This window comes from Capsicum annuum, chromosome 4, assembly GCF_002878395.1.
Source record: "Capsicum annuum cultivar UCD-10X-F1 chromosome 4, UCD10Xv1.1, whole genome shotgun sequence".
NCBI lineage: Eukaryota > Viridiplantae > Streptophyta > Magnoliopsida > Solanales > Solanaceae > Capsicum > Capsicum annuum.
The window spans coordinates 198,501,855-198,524,943 of NC_061114.1; the positions used below are offsets into that span (position 1 = coordinate 198,501,855).

Genomic DNA, 23,089 nt, shown 5'->3' on the forward strand with positions numbered 1-23,089 from the left:
CACCTTGTAGTATTGCAGAAAGCCAAAATGGACAAGGCCTACAAGGGTTTATGCTCTGTTGATAAAAGGGTTTATGCTCTGGGGATGGTATTGACAAAAAATATTACTACTCTATTATAAATAATAAAGATAAAATATGAAAAAATCAAACTTAAAAAAATGATAGAACTAGAGAATTTATTAGTCATTCTATTATGAAAATTTTTATGGTGAAAGAGATCCACCTTTTTCATAGTTGTGAGAGGGTGTCCATTAATTAACACATCGTGTGATGGACCCATTCATTTAGTATTACTTTCCTCCACTTATATTTATATTATTTTCTCTCTTTCTACCGTATTTTAAAAAACAAAATTCTCCACTTTATTGTTTTTATTAATTTTTTAAGTTTTCTTTAATTTACTTCCTCAATTTTCAAATAATCGTCATATTTTTGTGTATAATTTTTTTAAAAAAATGTTAATTACATTCTAAATTTCTTAAGTATTTCTCTTTTTTTTTTTACTATATCAATATCTCTCCATAGTTATGATTAAGAATAAAAATAGAAAAAAAAGAATAAATATGGGTATGTTCGATATGAAGAAAAATATTTTTCTATTTTCTGTTGTTCGTTTGACTAAAAAATTTAAAAAATATTTAAAAAAAAAAAAAAAGAAATTCTTCAAACTAAGAAAAATGACTTCCTTAATCAAAGTATGAAAAATAAGTTTTAATATTCCTATAATTATCAGAATTAACCCATCACAACCAAAATAAAAAAATCTCACTCACCACCTACCATCACACCTCCGTTTTTTCAAAATTCCATTTTTTTTCTTACCTCACACCCCATCATCTGACTCACGACCCCAATCAGCTCCCCCTACCCCCACCTTTCGCCAATTTTTATTTTTTATTTTTAAGAAAAGGTTTTAGAGTTTTTTTAAAATAATATTTTAATTTTTTTCTAGAAAATATTTTTCTAAAAACCCTATGTCTCGATTATATTAAGAAGCAAGGACGATAACTAATTAAGAACGAGTAATTATGCTTTGATTTTATTAAATATCAAATATTAAGAAATACTTATTTTTAGTAAGGATGACAACTAATTAGGAACGTACAGGGAGTAATAAAACTAAAAACGTAGGGACAACAACTAATTAATTTTCATAATTACCTAAACTCTCATCACTTAATATACATTAGCCGTAACATAAATAAACTAAAAAATTAGTCTAATTCAAAATTGAATGTAGTAAACAAGAAAGAGAAGTTATATTTTTCCTTAACAACAAATAACGAAAACTTAACCTGGATCAAAATTTTCTTAATACTTGTTATCTAATAAAATTAAGATATAATTATTTATTTATTTTCATCTTTATCCCTAGTCATAAATTTGGAGAGATATCAATATAGTATAAAAAAAAAAAAAAAAAAAAAAAAGAGAGAGAGAGAAATACTTGAGAAATTTAGGCCTTGTTTGGCCATGAAAATTATAATTTTTCGGAGTTGAAGTTGTGGTTGGAGTTGTGGTTGACCATGAATATAAATTAAAGATGTTTTTACAATTTTGTGAGAGAAGTATGAGTGAAAACAAGTAAAACTTATTTTCACTTTTTCAAATACAATTTTGAAATTGTATTTGAAATTTTCATGGAAAAATGCATCTTGTTTTCATTTTTCTCACTAAAGTGAAATAATTTTTCAAAAAAAAAAATAATTTTTATGACCAAAAGGCTACTTAGAATGTAACTAATATTTAAAAAAAAAAAAATCACACAAAATAATGATGATTATTAAAAATTGTGGAAGTAAATTAAAGAAAACTTAAGAAATTAATAAATCAATAAAGTGGAGAAAACTTAAGAAAATAAGGTGAAAAGAGAGAAAATGGTGGTAAATATGAATTGAGGGAAGTAATAACAAATGGATGGGGTCCACCAAGCCATGTGTCAAATAATGAACGTCCTCTTACAACTATGACATGGTGGACCTCTTCCAACATAAAATTTTTCCTTTTGTTATTACTTGAATGTGTCAATAAAATATATAAATGGTGGCTATTTATAGACACCAAATTTAGCTTCTAAGTTTGTCAAACTTCACTTCAAGTCGGCCAACTATTTAGATATTCAAATTCAAATTGAACAAGGAATGTTTTGGTCTCCAAATCCAACTTGACAACTAACTATTATCTCTAATATTACACATAAATGCATGTCACATAACATCCATATTATATAACACTCTCCTTAAATGTCCATTAATAGACAATGTGTCTCGTTAAAATCTTACTAGGAAAATCCAATGGAAAAAAGTTCAATAAAGGAAAAAAAATACGCACAACTTGTAATACGTCTTTAGTGTTGCCTCATTAAAAATCTTACTAGGAAAACCCGTTGGGACAAAACATTAGTTAAGGAAAAAAGAGTACAACGCGTATTTTACTCCCCCCGATGAAACTTCAATTTAATGACTTGAATCTCCGCACTTTAATCTTGTGTACCATCTTCTCAAAAGTTGTATGTTGATAGAAACTTGGTGAATAAATCGACAATATTGTCACTTGAACGAATCTCTTGTACTTTGATATCACCATTCTTCTGGAGCTCGTGTATGTAGAAAAATTTTGGCGAAATATGCTTCGTTCTATCTTCTTTTATGAATCCTCTCCTTAGTTGCGCTAGGCATGCTGCATTTTCTTTTCAATGTATGTTCATCAATGGACAAATATTTCATTTGTTAAATACTCCGAGTATACATCCAGTAGTACGCATTGTTAGTTGCCTCATTAAAAACCTTACCAGGAAAATCCTGTGAGATAAAAACTCAGCTAAGGAAAAAAGAGCGTTGTACGCGTATTATAATCGCATCATTTAAAACGCTAGTTTGTTCTTATAAATGATGCTCCGCAATTCATAAGTACACCAACTGTACTAAAACATAGAACTTACTAATTATTTTCATGAGATCAAAATTGATTTGTTTTCAAGTTAAGTGATTTTTATAATCATGGGGTATTCAATAGAATTACTTTATAACATTTTATATCCTTTAAGGATTTTCATATAACTTTTGTCATCTAGCTAGACATGACAATAATTTATTATATGTATTCAAACTTTTTAATATTATCAGACTGAAACAAACTTCATTTCATCCACCACGGGAGAATAATTCTCCTACAATAATGCCAGGAACTTTGTGAAATCTTTATGCTCCAAGGCACAAGTTATACTTTATGTCTTATGAATTTTATTCTCGCATAATAAATCATTTGTATTCCATTGGCATTATATCTATGGTCTTTGGATTATGAGTCCAAATATTCACTTTTCAAGTGAAATAAATTGTTTGAATTACATACTTTTATTTGATCAATAATATATCTGTTCATAATCTTTGATAGATTTGTATACAAGATTCTCGATACTAGTTATAATGTTGAGCGCTATATTATATCAAAGATATCATCAACGATTGTTTGATATCGGTTCCAATATGACATAACTTAATGAAGATCTCTTCATAGTCGTTACTATTTAGGTACCTAAATCTTTATCAAGATTTTATGAAGTGTTATGTCGGTGCTAAAGCACTTGCCTCATTTTTACGATCATCTTGATCATTTGCTCCTTTCCTTCTTCAAGAAGTTTTACCTTTGGAATCGATTGGTCTATTACGCTTCAGGCGTGTCATAGTCTCTGTCCCTTTACGCACTTTTCATTGAAGTATTTTACAGTTGAATTATCATATAGAATTAGCAAACATATCTGACAATTAGTTTGCAACATTTTGCAAATGAATTATCTCTTGAACTTCAAGTTCACATATATATATTTTTTATGAGGATCTAGATTATTCATTTCATGCATAATTTTCAACTGTTAATCAACTCTCCCCCTAATGTTAGGAAATCTAACATTTATCCCCAACTTTATCTTGGAATTTATATTTGAGCATTGTGATGAAGCAATTGCATCAGATTTCGCACACCAAAAAATTTTTTAGATGAAAATTATTTAGTTCTTGACCTTGAACCAATAGTGATAGGGGAGCCTTGTTGGCTTGACGCATATAAATGCTGCTATATTTTAAATGGCACATCTCATATCAAATTTTTTTTGGGAGATTTGTTCTAATAATCAATGATTTAGCTAGATTTGGAGGCATACAATTTCTACTAAACCAATCAGCATTATCAATATAATTTATATTTTGAAACCGTGCTCTTAATTTAATAATTTGAGCAAACAATTGTGCAAAAATCAAATTGCAATTTAATAGAAAAGCACATGTGACCATATCATAGATGCATCTATTAAACTTTATAATAGTAATCGGTCCACATGGCAGGCGAACGAGCCCATATTCACCTTTTTATATGTTCCAAAAAATTTAGGGAATACATTCCAACCTTAACTGGTACAATGATAAATTTATTGTAAGAACAAACAGCACAAGAGAATTCGTGAAGAATCTTTTATTTCTTCAATAAATAATCACATGAATTCTCAATTATTTTTGCATTACATTTGAACCAAAATGGTCAATCGTCATACCAAATGATATTTATTTCAGTAAATTTTTAATTTATTATTACATATGATTCTGTCATCATGCTCATATTTTTGTATTACAAATAAGAGGAAAAAGGGGAATAGCCTTTACATAAATATTTATAACCTGCGTCGATTCACCTTTCAATTATTTATAGTCTCAATATAATTTATGTTCGGTAATGTATTTGAAACTTAATAAGTTTCTTTCCAGACTTACTACAATTCCATTGTGAACAATTTCATTCCTCCAGATAGTAACACTTAAACTCTTTTGAAGCTCTCAATTAATTTTGTGTACTATATATATTTCATATACCATTCATATGGTGAACATTTCCTTCAAGGAGAATATCATATAAGTACGATCATAATCTTAAAACAGTATATAGGCAAGACTTGTTTCTTGCTTTTACCATTTGGTAATTCATGATAAACATATTAAAATATTTATGGCATACTATAAGTACGCAATCAATGACTGTTTATGTCAAAATAAAATTTCTTTATTTTTTTCTAATCTTTCATAGAGGTGAGATGTAACATTAATTCAATCATGCATCAGCATGTCCTTATTCATAATTTTTTTATCTTATCTTGACACATTTATTTTAAGAATGGTCGAGCATCAATAATGTTGTATCACAAATCTCATTATCTTGAAGGAATGCATTATAATCATATGCACATGCTTTATAAATTTTCATTAGAAGCTCATTCTCATGCTATGAAATTTATTATATTTACATGACAGACCTCAGCATCACTTTGAAAGGTCAAGTGCGCCATCACTTTATATTCCTTTATTTTGATGGAGGATTTATAACACTTATATCAAATTAGATCACACAACAATCACGTGTGCAATGACCTTTCATACCATGTCCATTATTGACAAAAAATACCTTTTATCTTTTGAAGAATCATTTGAGAACTCATAGTGTTATTCGAAGAATATAACCTTCTAATTCTTTAATATATATGTTGTGTAATACTCAATGTGCACATCTTCGAGATGGCAAAATCGTTCATGATAACTTATGAACTTACTTGTACTAATACACTCCAAGTTTACCATGGCATATGAGTTTTACTTAGTAAATTTCAGATTTACTAGAATATGAATAATTTTTCAAGCTTGCTATTTTGGAGTATATTTCATAATATTTTTCTCAATTATTCTACCTCTTATGGAGGTGTTACTCCTATCACATTCACCACAGGGAATGGATCTGTAGTTTTAATAACCAAAATTTCCATTCCCCGGGAATGAAATATAATGATGTCTTAAGCCTATCAAATTATGATAGCTTAGAATTTCTTTCAAAATATTGCTCCTTCATGAGCAAATCGAAGCGTGCATATAATGTAACAAAAGATTTTGTCTTTCTTTCGCCTATATTCATATTCATATTCATAAATTCAATCACATGTTTTTTTTTAGACATACTATGCACTGCATACTATCACATTCACTTCAAGAGATGGAGCATATTCAATGGGACATATTTCATGACTTTTTAATGAAAGTTTGCCTTAGTCATTATTATATCATCAACATGGTACACTGAGATTCAAACTCAACGTTTTAGCCATATAAAGGCGTCTTAGGCTAAAAATCAATGAGACTTAAACCCAAAATCTTATCATCATGGTGTATCGGGACTCTTAACCCAATGTCTTACCCTTTTAATGGCATGAGATTTAAATCTATCATCACACTCTCGGCCAATAACATATTAGATCAAAGTATAGTAAACTCAAACTTGAGCCTATAACGAAATCACCACTTTGTGATTATCAATACTCTTTTCAAACTTAATTTTTAAAAAACATGAGTTAATAATATACTTATCTTATCATAAATAGTAGAAAAGTGAAACTCAAGTCGTGATGATCGCATAGTTCTTACAATCTTGCCTTCTCCACCTTTTGATTCAATTTTCTTTTCTTAACCTTCAAATTTGGAGACAGTAGAGTCTCGTACTGATAACACGTTATAAAATAAAAACAAAATATCAATACCAAATTTAAAGAAATGAGAGAACTAGAGAATTTTAGAAGTACTTTTGTTACTACTTGGATGTGTCAATAAAATGTACAAAAGTGGTTATTTATAATTATCAAATTTAGCTTTTAAGCTTGCCAAACTTGACTTCAAGTTGGCCAACTATTTAGGTATTCAAAAATCCAAATTGAACAAGGAATATTTTGATCTCAAAATCCAACTTGACAACTAACTATTATCTCTAATATTACACACACATATATATATGTCACATGACATCCATATTATATAACATACTCCCTTTAATTTATGTTAAGAGTTAGTTTGACTTAAATGGATAAGAAAAAAATATTTTTATAATTTGTGGACTAAAATAATTTATAATATTTATGTGGTTATAAATTATTTATTTAAAATAAGATAGATATGTGAAATTTAATTTCTATTAAATATAGAAATATGTCATTTTCTTTAATTGAAAAGAAAATGTGAGTCATATAATAGATGGACTATCGGTTTGGAATAATTCATTGGATTTATTTTTTTTTGGCAATTAACATCTCATTTTATTAATCACCAAAGCATCAGTATAAAGTCAGAGCTAATCAAACCTGATTTTCCTCTCAGTTATCTCCGATAACTACAATCATGTATCACCCGAGACTACAAAGAACTAATACTATAATCTAAGAGCTTAACATTGTTCCCAACTCTTATGCCCAAGTTGGTTTTCGTTTCATGGATCAATTCCTGCGTTGTTTTACGTTTTGTCTACTAGAGAACCTGCAGCACCTTTTCTATGAATATAGCTACTTTATTGAAGTTTGACACACTATATTATTTTGGTTCAAATGGCAGAGAAATATATTGACATGGGAGCGGAGTACAAATGAATTCAGCATGCTACTAAATTCAAGCCCCTCTAGGGATATTACTTCAGGCAGCACTTGTAGTCGTGGTCCATGGTTTGTGGGGTGAAAGGAACTCTAGAAGTTTTATTTTATTTTTTATATGGGGTCTTCATCTTAGCTTTGACAAGGTCGTTCTTCCTTAGTCATATAATATTGTATTTTCAACAAAACGTCATTTTTTTAGTAGTACTAAATTTACGTCCATCAGCCCACGAAATAAGGTTAAATACAATCATAGTCTAAGTAGACGAACTTGCAATCAAGCTCTCTACTCTCTTTGCACTCAAAATTCAATTTTCATCCAGTCCGAGAAAACCTTTCCAATCTGCTATTACCATTCGAGAGGTTTAGCCTGCACCGAAATAGGGTTCAAGGAAAACCAATTCACTCTAGGTTCGGGTAGCACCTTACCCCCAAACCATAACCCATCAACTGATTCATCAACATCAATTCAGACCCAACAAAAGACAAATATGAGTGAATTTTTCTTTATGAGGTTGCAACTACAACCGGTGCGTAGGTTTTAGAGAGGGTAGGATATACACGGACCTTATCCCTACCTTTGTGAGGAGAGACTGTTCCAAAAGACTCTTAAAAGACTTTTTCCGAACTACTCATTGCAAAACAAAGAATTCTAATTTTTGGGTATGTGACATTTCTATCAACTACAAATTCTCTGTTCTTCACTGATTATCGAGTCGTACACCTGATGCTATTCATGTAATAGGAGCAAAACATCTCTCCTTCAAGGAGGTGGTGGAAATTTGAATATCACCTTAGTAGGTTAAGTTGATCACGGATTGCTTCAAATACTACAAGACCTATTGAACAAGTGCCTCTTGTCCTGGCCTCTGCTACCTAACTGAAATGATGAGAATTATCAAAAGCGTGTACTTAGCAATAAGACTAAATGTAGCTCAAGATTCAGAAAAAAAATTGCCAGTCATTGCTAATTGGCCAGCTTAGAGAGTTAAAACTAACAAAAGCTTTATTTAGTAACGAACAAAATCATGCAGCACTGCCTCTGCTTCAGTTTGTTTGACAGAATGCTGAGTGTTTGCAACCTGCAATCTGTATGAATGCGTGCTTGAGACGACTTTTAATTGCATATCAAATGCTTTCAACAAGCAGCAGTGAATAGCCAGTGAGTCACCCGCAAAGCTGTTTTGTCATAGCCACCCTTCTCAATCAAATGACACAATTGTTGATTCCTCCATTTTGATCCAGACCACAGCCACCTTGCTATTTTCCCATGCCTCATCCAGCACAACATTGGAAGTCGCTATTGAGCCAAAATACTGCATGGGAAATTCAAAGATTAAGATGGTAATAGGACATAGTTCCTGGGAACCATTCGTTAAAGAAAGCACTCTTGGTATCAGAATCTTCATGACAATCCAAACAATATCAGCAAATCTATTTGTCAACATGGTGTTGTTCCTAAGGTTAGCTTCATTCAAATTTTTCTATATAGACTATGAAATTACAAGAATGCTTCTTTTTCTACAGCTCTAAGTGTTTTATCTAAAAAAAATAATGAACGGAGAAGTGTATTTTAGTAAGAAATAATTGCAGAAGTCCGCTATTTTTAATAATCATGGTATCTGGGTCAAGCTTGGGCGCACCGCATACCTCGATTAGTTCAACGGGGTACTTGCTACTTCCCACCAGCACAAGTAAATAATTCTAACCATCAATACTTGGAAAGATACGAAGAAATCATCTAGAGTTTTTGCCTTTACTTTGAAGTTGAACATAAGACCTCATGGGTAGACAACCTACTTCCTTGACCACTAGGCTACGCCCTCAGGTGCAATTTCAAAACTCCACTATTGGATGAATTTTGTACCACGTGTTTTTGTGTAAAGGTTTGTAAATTCAAAACGGAAAAGGGTCAAAAATACCCCTGAACTATCTGAAATGGATCAAAAATACCCCTCGTTAGTTTTTTGGCTAAAAAATACTCTCTGTTAAATATTTGGCTCAAAAATACCCCTCCCCTTAACGGAATTCCACCAAGCATGCCACCTAGATAAAAAAAGCCACGTGGCTATGCCACGTCACCATCCACATGTAAAATTTTATTTTTCGAAAAAGGATCAAAAATACCCTTGAACTATCTGAAATGGATAAAAAATATCCCTCATTAGTTTTTTGGCTCAAAAATACCCCTCCTTTAAATATTTGACTCAAAAATATCCCTCCTCTTGACTGCATTGTTCAATGAAATTTTCAGGACGGCAAAGATGCCCGAGGCGTGGAGGTGGAGTACCATGATCCCCCTCTATAAGAATAAGGGGGACATTCAGTGTTGCAATAACTATAGGGGGATTAAGTTACTGAGTCACTCTATGAAGATATGGGAGAGAGTGGTCGAGGTGAGGCTGAGACGGATAGTGTCTATTTCGGAAAACCAGTTCGGATTTATGCCCGGCCGCTCGACGACGGAGGCAATCCACCTGGTACGGAGGTTGGTGGAGCAGTATAGGGAGAGGAAGAAGGATCTGCACATGGTGTTCATCGACCTGGAAAAGGCGTACGACAAAGTCCCCAGGGAAGTGCTTTGGAGATGCTTGGAGGTGAGTGGAGTACCGCAGGCATATATACGAGTAATTAAGGATATGTATGAGGGAGCGAAAACCCAGGTGAGGACGGCGGGAGGAGACTCAGAGCATTTCACTGTCCTGACAGGATTGCATCAGGGATCTACTCTTAGTCCCTTTTTGTTTGCGTTAGTAATGGATGTGTTGACGCGGCGTATCCAAGGGGAGGTGCCGTGGTGTATGCTTTTTGCAGACGATGTAGTCCTGATAGATGAGACTCGAGGGGGTGTGAATGACAAATTAGAGTTGTGGAGGCAAACTCTGGAGTCTAAAGGGTTCAGGGTGAGCAGAACCAAGACAGAGTATGTGGAATGTAAGTTTAATGACGTGAGGCGGGAGAATGAGGTAGTAGTGAGGCTAGAAGCACAGGAGGTAGGGAAGAGGGATAAGTTCAAGTATCTCGGGTCCGTGATCCAGAGTAACGGTGAGATTGACGAGGATGTCTCGCACCGTATTGGGGCGGGATGGATGAAGTGGAAACTCGCATCGGGGGTGCTGTGTGATAAGAAGGTGCCGCCCAAGCTTAAAGGCAAATTCTATAGGGTGGTAGTCCGTCCGGCCTTGCTGTATGGAGCGGAGTGTTGGCCAGTTAAGAACTCCCACATCCAAAAAATGAAGGTGGCAGAAATGCGGATGTTGCGCTGGATGTGTGGACTGACCCGAGGGGATAGAGTTCGGAATGAGACTATCCAGGAGAAGGTTGGTGTGACTTCAGTGGAGTGTAAGATGCGGGAAGCACGATTGAGATGGTTCAGACACGTGAAGAGGAGGGGCATGGATGCCCCGGTCCGTAGGTGTGAGAGGCTAGCGTTGGATGGTTTTAGACGGGGTAGAGGTAGACCGAAGAAGTACTTGGGTGAGGTGATTAGGCGGGACATGGAACAGTTACAGCTCACCGAGGACATGACCCTAGATAGGAAGGTCTGGAAGATGCGAATTACGGCAGAGGATTAGGGCCAGTTCGGGTCGCTAGTGTAGGGAATTAATTGGTGGGGGTGTATTCCTGTTATGATTCTGTATTCAGTGTTTCGTGTTCCGTGTTCCATGTTTATTACGAATCTGTGTGCTTTCCTCTGCTTTATATTCCTGCATTCCTGCTTTACTTTGTTTTATATTCCCTATGGGTGCCGTATCTATGTTATGTCATCTGCTGCTGTGCTGTACTATGTGTTTGTGTGATATCTCGTGACTTGAGCCGGGGGTCTTTCGGAAACAGCCTTTCTACTTCATCAGAGGTAGAGGTATGGACTGCGTACATCTTACCCCCCCCAGACCCCACTAAGTGGGAATACACTGGGTTTGTTGTTGTTGAAATATCCCTCCTCTTAACGGAATTCCACCAAGCATGCCACCTAGATAAAAAAAAAGTCACGTGGATATGCCACATCACCATCCACATGTAAAATATTATTTTTTAATTATATGACATTCCTTTCTTCTTTACTTTTACTTTTTTGCAAAGCAGTTTTATCGATCTGGAATGATCAGCAAAATTAAAAATTTCTACAAATATTTAAATAAAATGAAATAAATCAGTGTTTTTACTGGATTTAGTTTAACGTTTTGGAGATTTCTCGACATTGGGAAGGTACTAAATAAATTTATTAAAGGAGTACAAATTATTCAATTTTTTTCATTATATGATAAACTTTCCACTTAGATTATTAAAGAAAATTATATCCATGTTTTTCTAATGATTAAAATATATTAAATCTGCCCCAACAAGTTGCGAGACATCCTCATCAATCTCTCCATTTTCCTGGATCGTAGACCCAAGATACTTAAAACTATCCCTCTTGCAAACTACCCGAGAGTCCAACTTCACCACCACCTCCTCCTCTTGCCTCGAGTCACTAAACTTGCACTCCAAATAATCCGTCTTGGTCCTCCTCTTGCCTCGAATCACTAAACTTGCACTCCAAATAATCCGTCTTGGTCCTCTCCAGACCAAGACGGATTATTTGGAGTGCAAATTTAGTGACTCGAGGCAAGAAGAGGAGGTGGTGGTGAAGTTGGACTCTCGGGTAGTTTGCAAGAGGGATAGTTTTAAGTATCTTGGGTCTACGATCCAGGGTAATGGAGAGATTGATGAGAATGTCTCGCACCGAATTGAGGCAGATTTGATGAAATGGAGGATCGCTTCGGGGATTTTATGCTATAAGAAGGTGTCTCCTAAGCTTAAAGGCAAATTCTATAAAGTTGCAGTCCGGCCAGTTATGTTGTATGAAGCGGAGTGTTGGCCAGTTAAGACTTCCCATATCCAAAAGTTGAAGGTGGTGGAAATGAGGATGTTGCGTTGGATGTGTGGTCTTACAAGGGCTGACATGGTTAGGAATGAGATTATTTGGGAGAAGGTGAGAGTGGTATCGGTGGAAGAAAAAATGCGGGAAGTGAGGTTGAGATGGTTTGGTCATGTGATGAGGAGGGGCACGGATGCCCCAGTTCGTAGGTGTGAGAGACTAGCGTTAGATGGTTTCAAGCGGGGCAGGGATAGACCGAAGAAATACTGAAGAGAAATGATTAGACGTGACATGGAACAATTACATCTCACTGAGGACATGACCCTGGATAGGAAGGTTTGGAGGAAAAATACTAGGATAGAAGGATAAGGTGGGGGATGAATCGTAGTCCGTAGTTAGGAGGGTTTTGGTGTCTTTTGTTTGGTAATATACATTATTTTTGTGGATGTTGTATCTATGTTAGTTTTATCATGTTTCATGCTTTGAATATTTTTGTATATTGTCTTGCGTCTTGAGCCGGGGGTCTATCGGAAATAGCCTCTCTACTTTTTTAGAGGTAGTGGTATGGACTGCGTACATTCTACCCTCCCTAGACCCCACTAGGTGGGAATATACTGGGTAGGGGTGTAATAGGTCGGGTTGGTTCGGTTTTTCATTAAAATATAACCAAACCAACAATGTCGGTTTTCTAAATCTATAAAACAAATCAAATCAATATACAATCAGTTTTTATATTTAGGTTTTAATCGGTTTTTTTTGGTTTTTCGATTTTTTTCTCGATTTTTTTACAATTATAATGTGATTGAAGAAAAAATTAAATGTTTTCACTAAAAAGATAAAAAAAAAATAGTCATAGAGTAGTTCCAATTAAAATTAAGTTGGCAAATTACTAAGATGTTTAAACTACTATCTCTCAAAATAATATTATGTGGATACTCAGTGGTTCAATTTGTAAGTCACTAGTCACAATAGCTTGTCTGAAAGTTTCCTTCACATAAAATGAGAGCATAAAGAAGAATGAAGAATTGGAGACAACTTATTAAAAATTTAACTCCATAAAATAATTAACTATAACATAATTCCACAAGATAAAAGAGAAAGAAGAGAAACAAACCTAAATCAAAACTTGACGAATGAGGAGAATGAAAAAAGTAAGATGAAAGTAAGATGAGGAAATAATGAGAACTCTCTGAAAACTTGGAAAGTAAAATGTAAAGTGAAACAATTGAAGAGTTATAGATTTTTATATTAATATTGAGTTTTGTATTAATCTGTTACTAATGGATAAATATTAGGGAAAAGGACAGCAATAGCACCTAAAACTAAAATAATATCATAAAAATAGCACTCAAAATTAAATACCCTATAAATAGCCACAAACTAATTTCACTAGCTAACCTTCACTGTCATACGCTTAAACATAATCGAAAATGTCGTTAAAGTAACTCTCTTTCTTTCTATCCTTGTCATTCACAATTTCCTTTCCATTCAAACTCCCAAATCTCCATTCTTTTACCTTTTTCGATACTTCAATTAATCTTTCTTATTCCATAAATTTTGTATAAAATCTCCAAAAATCTGCATTCAATTAGCTTCCTATAATTTTTTCCCATTGTAAATTTGCTCAAAATTGATACAAAATAATGGCTTCAACTTCAGTTTTAGTTTCAATAATGATAAAATACGGAGGTCAGTGGATATCTGATGTTTAATTTAAGTGTATCAATGTGGTATAAAAGAGTATCAACTGAGTATAGGGACTGCATGTGCATGCAAAGAATTTCCTCTCCCTTTTTTAAAAAGTATATCAATGTAGTATAAAAGTGTATCAATGTGACATAAAAATGTATTAAATGGGTATAAAGATTGTATATGCACCCATAGGTTCCCCTTCTTTTTTTTTTTTTTAAAAGTGTATCAATGTGGTATAAAGGTGTATCAAGCTGGTATAAAAGAGTATCAATTGGGTATAGAGACTGTATGTGCATGCAAAGGTTTCCTTCTCTCTTTTAAAAAATGTGTATCAATCTGATATAAAAGAGTATCTATTGGCATATTCTTTTTTTTTTTTTACATGCATCAAAACATCTCCGACTCACCGTGATTGAGTCATCCTCTAAGAAGAACATCTCCGACTCACCGCCGTGATTGAATCAGCCTCTGAGAAGAACATGGACTAAGACATGACTTTTCTCTTACCTTGAGACCTCATTATTTTATTTTTTTCTTCTTCAAGTTTAAAGAACTATGACATTGCTTCAAGTACAAACCCGTATGTAATGATTCTGTAAAATAATCATCATTAACAACAAATTTGAGATCAAAATTGACCGCCTTACGCGTTAATTTTAACTTTCCTTTATTTCCTATTTTTTGCTTCATGTCCATAGTTTTCAATGCTCCAATGCAAGAAACAATAAATCAATTTTTTATATTGATCATAAAATACAGTAGATTGATCGATGCATAATAGAGGAGAAAAAAAGAAGATTTGAGAAAGTATACTTAGAAAAGAAAAGTGATTTAAGAGTAATAACTATAAAGAGCATTTAATTTTCTTAATTGTGTAAGGAGAGTGGTTTTGGGCCAAGTGGCTAAAAAAAGAAAATAAATTGGGCCGACTGACTCTAATTGTCCATATTTTCATAGTGTGGGCCATTTTTTTTTAAAATGATCAGTTCATGTCCTTTTCCTAAATATTATAACTAAAGGCCCAAGAATATATATCTATTTTCTGAAATTAAAAAAGTTATAAAAGTAATTAGAAAGTAGATTATAAGTAATATTTTTTTACGTATAAAAAATTAAAATTATATATGTATTATGTCGGTTCGATTTAGGTTTGGTTTGATTTTATTTTTGCTAATACCAAACCAATCCAAGAATAATCGGGTTTTTTTTTTGAACACCAAACCAATCAAACCAAACCATAAGTCAGTTTTTTTCCTCGGTTTGGTTTGATTCATCGGTTCGGTTTGACTTAACGGTTTGGTTTGTACACCCCTAATACTGGATTTGTTGTTGTTGTTGTTGTTGTAAAATATATTAAATGTCATTTACTTTTCTGAAAGTAGAATTTTCAAAAATTCTAAGAATACTTGATGATTAAACATAAAATTTAAAAAACTATCAACAATCATTGAGTCCAGAAAAGATAAATCAATATCACTGAATATAATCTTTTTATTTAATTCCTTCATCAAGAAGAAAGGAATGCCATATAATTAAAAAATAAAATTTTACATGCGGATGGTGACGTGGCATAGCCACGTGGCTTTTTTACCTAGGTGGCATGCTTGGTGGAATTTCGTTAAGGGGAGGGGTATTTTTGAGCCAAATATTTAACGGAGGGGTATTTTTGAGCCAAAAAACTAACGAGGGGTAATTTTGATTCATTTCAAATAGTTTAGGGGTATTTTTGACCCTTTTCTGAAAAATAAAATTTTACATGTGGATGGTGACGTGGCATAGCCACGTGGTTTTTTTACCTAGGTGGCATGCTTGGTGGAATTCCGTTAAGGAGGGGGGTATTTTTGAGTCAAATATTTAACGGAGGGGTATTTTTGAGCCAAAAAACTAACGAGGGGTATTTTTGATCCATTTCAGATAGTTCAGGGTATTTTTGACCCTTTTCTGAATTCAAAATGAAGAGTATTAAAGGTACAATGTTAACACATAAAATTAATAAACCACTTCACCTTCTCTCCAAAAAAAAAGTTCATAATAAATGTAGACAAAGAGAGGGGCTTGGCCACAGAGGAGGAAGAGGAGGTTAGTAAAAGTCGATAAACATCAACAACCTCTTGTGTGGCCCCTTGCAAAACAAAGAAAGGGAAATTGTTCATGTTTAAATATTAGTTCAATGTGGGACCTTTGGAAATAAAGAAGAAATCAATCATATAACAAAGCATGGATAATTCACAACACATTTCTCCGTCCCTAGTGACGTGACAGCAAACTGTGCAATTGGTGAAAGATTCCACACGACTGACTTCTTAATATGTGACTATAATAAGATGAACAGACTGGGGGGACGGGCTGAATCCGGGAGCTGTCAAAGTAGAAGCAACATTGCAGCAAGCAGTGTGAACAAGTAACAAACATCATCAAAGATCCATTCTTCTTGTTTCGTGATCCATGCTCCTTAATTGGGAAGATGAAATTCTAGTTCTATTAACCAAACTTATCTTTACCCATACTCTATTAACCAAATATATTATACGCAACTTGTCAAATTAGTTGCATCATTAAGGTTTAACAAGTTATAGACAATTCTTCATTTTGAGAAAGAAAAAAGAACAAAAAGGAAAGGAAAAAAAAGGCTCATTAGACAGCAGATAATTTTTTATTTTTTATTTTTTATTTTAAAAAAAAAGGGTAGCCTGGTGTACTAAAGCTCCCGCTATGTGTGGGGTAAAGGCCAGATCACAAGGGTATATTGTACGCAGCCTTACCCTGCACCTCTGTAAGAGATTGTTTACATGGCTAGGACCCATGACCTCCTGGTCACATGGCAACAACTTTACCGGTCACTCCAAGGCTCCCCTTCCCACCAGATAAATCCCCAACTAATTGTTTTTATCCATATAAAGCCCTTTCTTTTCAGGCAACTCAAAGCTTGATAAATGCTTAATATGCTATTACCTAGAGGACACAAAGAAAATTTCCTTTTTAACCTTTTTGAGATATAGGGGGAGGCAGGGAACAACGCAAGAAAACAATGTCTTAGTCAAGTAAACTGTAAACTCAGCAAGAAGATTAATTGTTGCCAAACTGACAGTTAAATGAGAGAAACACAATTCATAGGATGTGTTTCCATGAAGTATTACATAGTCAAGAACTCAAAATGATTTTTTCTGAACAATCTCCACCAAGCTCATTAGTTCAAAGTTATACATATCATTTTTGCAAGAGTCATAATCTCACTATAGTAGAAATTGCAAAAGACTAGATAGCCAAAATGTAGTGGAGTATCAAACCTCTGGCAAGCAGCGTTTTACTTTTTATCTTTTCCATGCTGCTGAATTTTGTTGTATGGTTCACACACGTCAGGCATCTTATCCTTGTGGGGAAGCACATAAACTTGATAAAACTTCTGGTCTGATGGCAACAGAACAGTATACATACTGTAATCTTCGTTCAGTAGTTTCTTCTCAATCAAACTTCTCATGAGCTCCAACCGTGGCAAAACCCTCTTTTTCATACTGAACATAAGCAGTGTCGGATGAGAAGCCAAGTAGGCAGGCTTCAAACCAAGTTGCCCCATATAGAAGTTCAACGCAGCTCGCAATCTCTTCTGTGATAACCTCAAACAATACGGCAATAGCCGAACCAACTTAATTATCTCCAATTCCGACCAACCAAAATCCCTTAAAACCCCAAGTTTCGTATCTATCGTCGACTCTCTCATCGAAATAAAAACATCAACTCCATGTATAAACAACCCCGAGGCTGGTGAAATACTAAACTCATCTTCAAGTTTCTGCACTTTTTCCTCTACACTCTTAGGATTTGCCAAAAGCGTATACGGATTTTGAAGTATAAATTTCCTAATATCCCTATCAGTAAACCCAATACTCCGAAAAAACAACGTATTCACTCTCACTCTTTCACAAGCTTTACCAGAAAGCAAACATGTTTTCTTCTTAATAGCCTTCACTACATACTCATCACTACCCAAAACATCTCTAAGATAACTAACACAAGATTTCATTTCAGAAACTTCTGGACTCCCTAAAACAAACAGATTTCCAGTAACAACCTTAACTAAATCAGATCCAGACAACCCAAGATCTCGAAGAATTTCAAGCCTAGGTTTTAGGGTTTTGTCAACATCACATAAAAGCAACTTAGGAACTGCAGTAACAATTTTACCTATATGGGTTTTGTCCAAACCACTTTGTTCGAAGAAATTTAACACTGTACGAGGATCCCCAGTAGTTTTAAAACGTGTTAACTTATCGTTTGTGGAAATGGCATCTTGTTTAGAAAAACCTAGTGAGTTGACGAGGTAGTTTACCAAGAAATGTGTGTTGTCGCTGACAGTTTTAGATGCAGTTGTTGTTGAATATTCAAATAGGAAAAACTGTTTTGCTGCTGCGCAAATGCGGAACCGTCGGAATAAGAGAGCCGCCATAGTTTCCACTTTTCATCGATCTGGAAAAAAAAAAAAAAAATGGACCAAACTGGCCTAACAAATTCATTTTTGTTCTCCCTTTCCATTTTATGAGACACTACTTGATTTGAGATAATATTTTTTTAAAAATGTAATTTGACGTAATTTTAGTGGCTGTAAATTATTTTATTGATGATAAAAAAGAAATTTTAGAATTAAATTATTATTAATTAAAATAAAATGACATTCAGTTTGTGTCTTATGACAGCGTAAAAAGAAAAAAAGGTGTTAGGGAGAGGGGTGTATTTTAGGGTCTTTTGATTGAAAGTACTAATTATGGAGGATTTATAAATAAATATAATAAAATTTGTTGATGAATGAGACTACACTTAAATTGATTATTAGGCTATGATTATTTACAATATGATTAATGTGGCGTTAATTGATCTAGAGAAGACATATAATGAGTCTCTTGAAAAGTTTAGTGGAGATGTTTGAAGGCTAAATAGGGGCGGACTTATTATAGTTCAAGTGGGTTCATATGAACTCACTTTGTCGAAAAATTATACCGTATATATGTGTATATATAATAAGTCCTTATAAGTATAACGGTATATATTTAAATTTGAACCCACTTTAAACAAGTTAAGGCGCTAGTCCAGTGAAAGCGGGTTCAAATTCGAAAGTCCACATCACGAGTTAGAACCTAGCTTGCAGCTGTTCTTTTCATAAAACTTTTTAAGCAGTCCTTTTTATAATACTTTTGAGCAGCAACCTACAGGCTACAGCAGTCACGTTTTTGGATTAAAAAAAGGTTTATTTTTCAACTTTTTTTCCTAAAAACATGCTAATTTTCCTAAAAACATCCTTAATTTTTCATTTGTTGCGCATTTATTTTTTATATATTGAACCCACTTGGTGAAAAGTCTGGGTCTGCCACTGAGGCTAGAGATATACATATGACTTATAGTAGGGCGATTAAGGAGATGTATGACGGAGTCAAGATCAAGGTGAGGACGGAAGGAGGAGACTAAGCACTTTTCAATCATGATGAGGTATCGTGATGCGTGTCATTCGCCGATGAAATAGAATTGGTTGATGAGACTAGGGGCGGAGTTAACATTATGCTTGAGGCTTGGAGACAAACACTAGAGTCTAAAATTTAGGTTATGAAGGATTAAGACTGAATATTTAGGATGTGAGTTCGGTGATATTGCACCTGATGTCGCTATTGAAATAAGGCTTGAGTCTCAAGTCATCCTCAAGAGAGAATGATTCAAGGTAATGACGAGATTAACGAGGATGTCACATACTGCAGTAGTGTGGGATGGGCGAAATAGAGGTTAGCTTCTGAGGTCTTCTGCAATAAACAAGTACTCTAAGTTGAACGGTAAAGTCTATAAAGTGGTGGTTAGACTGACTATGTTATATGGGACAAAGTGATGGCGCGTTATCGAAAACAACCTTTCTACTTCTCCGGAGGTCGTGGCATGGACTGAGTACATCTTACCCTCCCCAGACCCCACTATGTGGGAATACACTGGGTTTGTTGTTGTTGTTGTTGTAAAAGATAAACATTGCGGAGATGCAAATATTGAGGTGGATGTATAGTCATACTAAGACAGACAAGATTAAGAATAAGTAAAATAAAACAAGATAGGAGTGACTCCCGTGGTGGACAAGATAAGAAAGTGAGATTGAGATAGTTTGGACATGTGAAGAAGAGGAGTGTAGATATCCCAGTGAGTAGGTGTGAGAGGTTGGCAGTATCGCACGTCAGAGGTAAAAGAGACGAGACAAAGAAGTATTGAGGAGAAGTGATTAGACAAGACATAGTTCATCTTGAGCTTACCGAGGACATAGTCTTCGATAAAAGAGTTTAAAGGTCACATATTAGCGTAGAAAGTTAAATGATAGTTGAGCGTTCTTTCGCTTCCCTATGAGATAGACTTGATAGTTATTCTTGGACGTCCCGTCTCTTCAGTATTATTAGCACTAAGCTTGTAGTTTTCTGATATTCGGTTTAGCTATCACTGATATTTTATGTGACAATTATTACATTGGTATTTTTTCATTATTGTCTTTTCTATTGTTTGTTGTGTAGCGCTTTCCATTTCAATTAATTTTTATTATGATTGCTCTTATATTTGTTTCCCTTTCAAATTGTTTGACATGTACCAACTAAGCTGAGGATTTATCTAAAACAACCTCTTTACCGATAACATAGATAGAAATATAATTTGTGCACAATCTATCTTCCCTAAATTCACTTGTGAAATTACACGGGTGGTTCATAATTATTGTTGTAAAATCAAAATCAAGTTTTCAATCACTAACATTTGATAGGGAAATGAAATGTAATGAGTATATTATATATATATGCATTATATTTAATTTAGAGAAAAAACATAAAAACATCATTAAAATTATTTCGAATTTTTAAAGAGACATTTAAAGTTTGTGGGGTTCTATTACCCCCTTAAATAACTTTAAAGTATTATTTATACCTTCTTTTTCAGCCAACACCGGTTATATTAAAAATGTGTAAATGACGTGCCAATCATAATTTGACACGTGTTTAATCTTTTTTTTTTAAAAAAAAGAAACTATGGCCATATTTTTTTTTAGATAATTCTTTTTCTTCCTTTCTTCTTCACATATTCAGTAGAAGTTCCTCCTCCATAGTTGTCCAGCTCCCACGATCGTCACTGTCACCAATTTCACTGTAAGGTGACCAAGTAATTGCCAAACTACCACTTACTAGTTTATGAATATCAAATTCATCTAAATTCAAATCTAAATACTCAAATTACCACCATCGAAAAGAAAAGAAAATATTAGATATTTAACATTACAAATATCAGGATTCTTCTCAATATCAAGACGATTTTTCTTTGTTTTTACAAATATCTACTATTTGATATTTGCATTTGATTACAAATATCGGCATTATTTGTTTATGAGATTTTTCTCGTCATTACAAATACGATTCAAGATTGTATTTGACATTATGAGGATATCTCTCTTAAAACCTAATCACAAAATATAACTTGATTTAAAAAATTTTAAGCAAATTAAGACGAAATTAAAGCTTTTAAAGCTGATTTTGTTGAGAAATTTCATCATAAATGAAAGAGAAAATGGTCAAAAGCCCCCCAACCTTTACCCCAAATCTCAACTACATACTTATACTTTGCGGGAGTCCTATGACCCCCTAAACTATTTTAAAGTGAAATTATTATCCCCCTGAACTATTTTAAAGTGAAATTATTATCCTCCCCCCTCCCCCGAAAACTGACAACCAGTCATTTGGAATGTGATGTGATGCACGCGCTGCCACGTCATGCCACGTTATTTTTTCTTTTTTTTTTACTCTAAAAAAATTAATTATTTAACTTTATTATTTCCTTTTTTCATCCCTATTTTTCACTTTTCTCCATTTTCTTCTTCAACCAATTTCATCCTCTTGGGTCCAAAATAGAATTCTTGGGGGGGGGGGGGGGGGGGGGGATGGCGGATTAATGAAATTCTTGAATGGCGGGTTAATGAAGTTCTTGAATGGCGGATTAATGAAGTTCTTCAATCCAATTTCATCTCTTTTTGCTCAAAATCGTCATTAATGGCGAATTCTTCCCCATTGAGGAAATTCAAAGCTTTGAACTCGCCATTAATGGCGGATCTTGAGCAAAAATAGAGAAAATCAGAAAAATGGGTTGAAAATTATACGTGGATTATGTTGAAAATTATATATGACATTGTGGAAATTCAAAGCTTTGAGCTCGCCATTAATGACGATCTTGAGCAAAAAGAGAGGAAATCGAAGTTCTTGAATTTTTTCAAATTTTTTGAATCGGAGTTCCCCATCTTCCTCATTCAAGAATTCATTAATCGGAGAAATCGTATTGTTTCCTTAGTTCAAGTGTTTCTTGGTTTCGGTTTCGGAGCAAAAGGAATTTCTTGATTTCAGAGAAATCCAACATGTTATTTAAGAATAATCTAGTATATAGTAATCTAAGATGACCATATTTTGTTATGTACATGATTGAAGGAAATATTTTGAAAATAGCAATTTTATGAAAATGAGGAACTCCATTAATGAGTTCTTAAATTTTTGTCTTGAAAAAGAGAAGAAGAAGACATGATGTGGCAATTAGAATTTATTAAGAAAAAGTAATAATTAAAATATTTATTATATTATTAAAAATAATGACATTACAATTAGAAAATAAAGAATTTAAAGTGAAATAGAGTCAGCTGACGTGCTTATGGGTGGGTGTAATCACGTTCAGTGACAAGTCAGCAACTTGGGATAATAAATTCGGTAAAAACAAGTTTAGGGGGTAATAGGTCACCTTTAAATGTTGAGTGTGTAGTTGAAATTTCGACTAAAGATTTGGAGGTAGTAGACCATTTTCTCTAAATGAAAACATCTTACCTTTTAAGGCTGATTTCATCGAGAAGAGTTTGAGAAAGATAATTTTTTTTTTTCAAAGCTCCAATGGCTATAATAATGAAGATTTGGAAAACATCTGGTCTTTTAAAGAAAAAGGAAGAATGAGTTTTAAATAATTGATAAATTTAATTATACGTGATTTTTTTAATTGGTGATTGCAAGCAAGTTTATATATTCACGTGTCAAATGCGTGACTACACACATAAGCTAAA

General features: G+C 33.7%; 1 protein-coding gene across 2 annotated transcripts; it reads right to left on the reverse strand.

Annotated features, from left to right (window-relative positions):
- Positions 1–8,192: 8,192 nt before the first annotated feature.
- Positions 8,193–18,677, reverse strand: LOC107867588. Of its 2 annotated transcripts, XR_007054513.1 has the most exons (3): positions 17,289–18,560; positions 8,729–8,764; positions 8,193–8,677 (listed from the first exon to the last, which is right to left on the reverse strand). XR_007054513.1 is itself a non-coding variant. In XM_016713893.2 (2 exons), the coding sequence occupies exon 1, from the start codon at positions 18,443–18,445 to the stop codon at positions 17,306–17,308; it is 1,140 nt and encodes a 379-aa protein (XP_016569379.1). In that variant the 5' UTR covers positions 18,446–18,677; the 3' UTR covers positions 8,193–8,764; positions 17,289–17,305. The 2 variants fall into 2 exon arrangements, 1 of the variants encoding a protein (XP_016569379.1); XM_016713893.2 differs by having other exon boundaries at positions 8,193–8,764; positions 17,289–18,677.
- Positions 18,678–23,089: the final 4,412 nt, after the last annotated feature.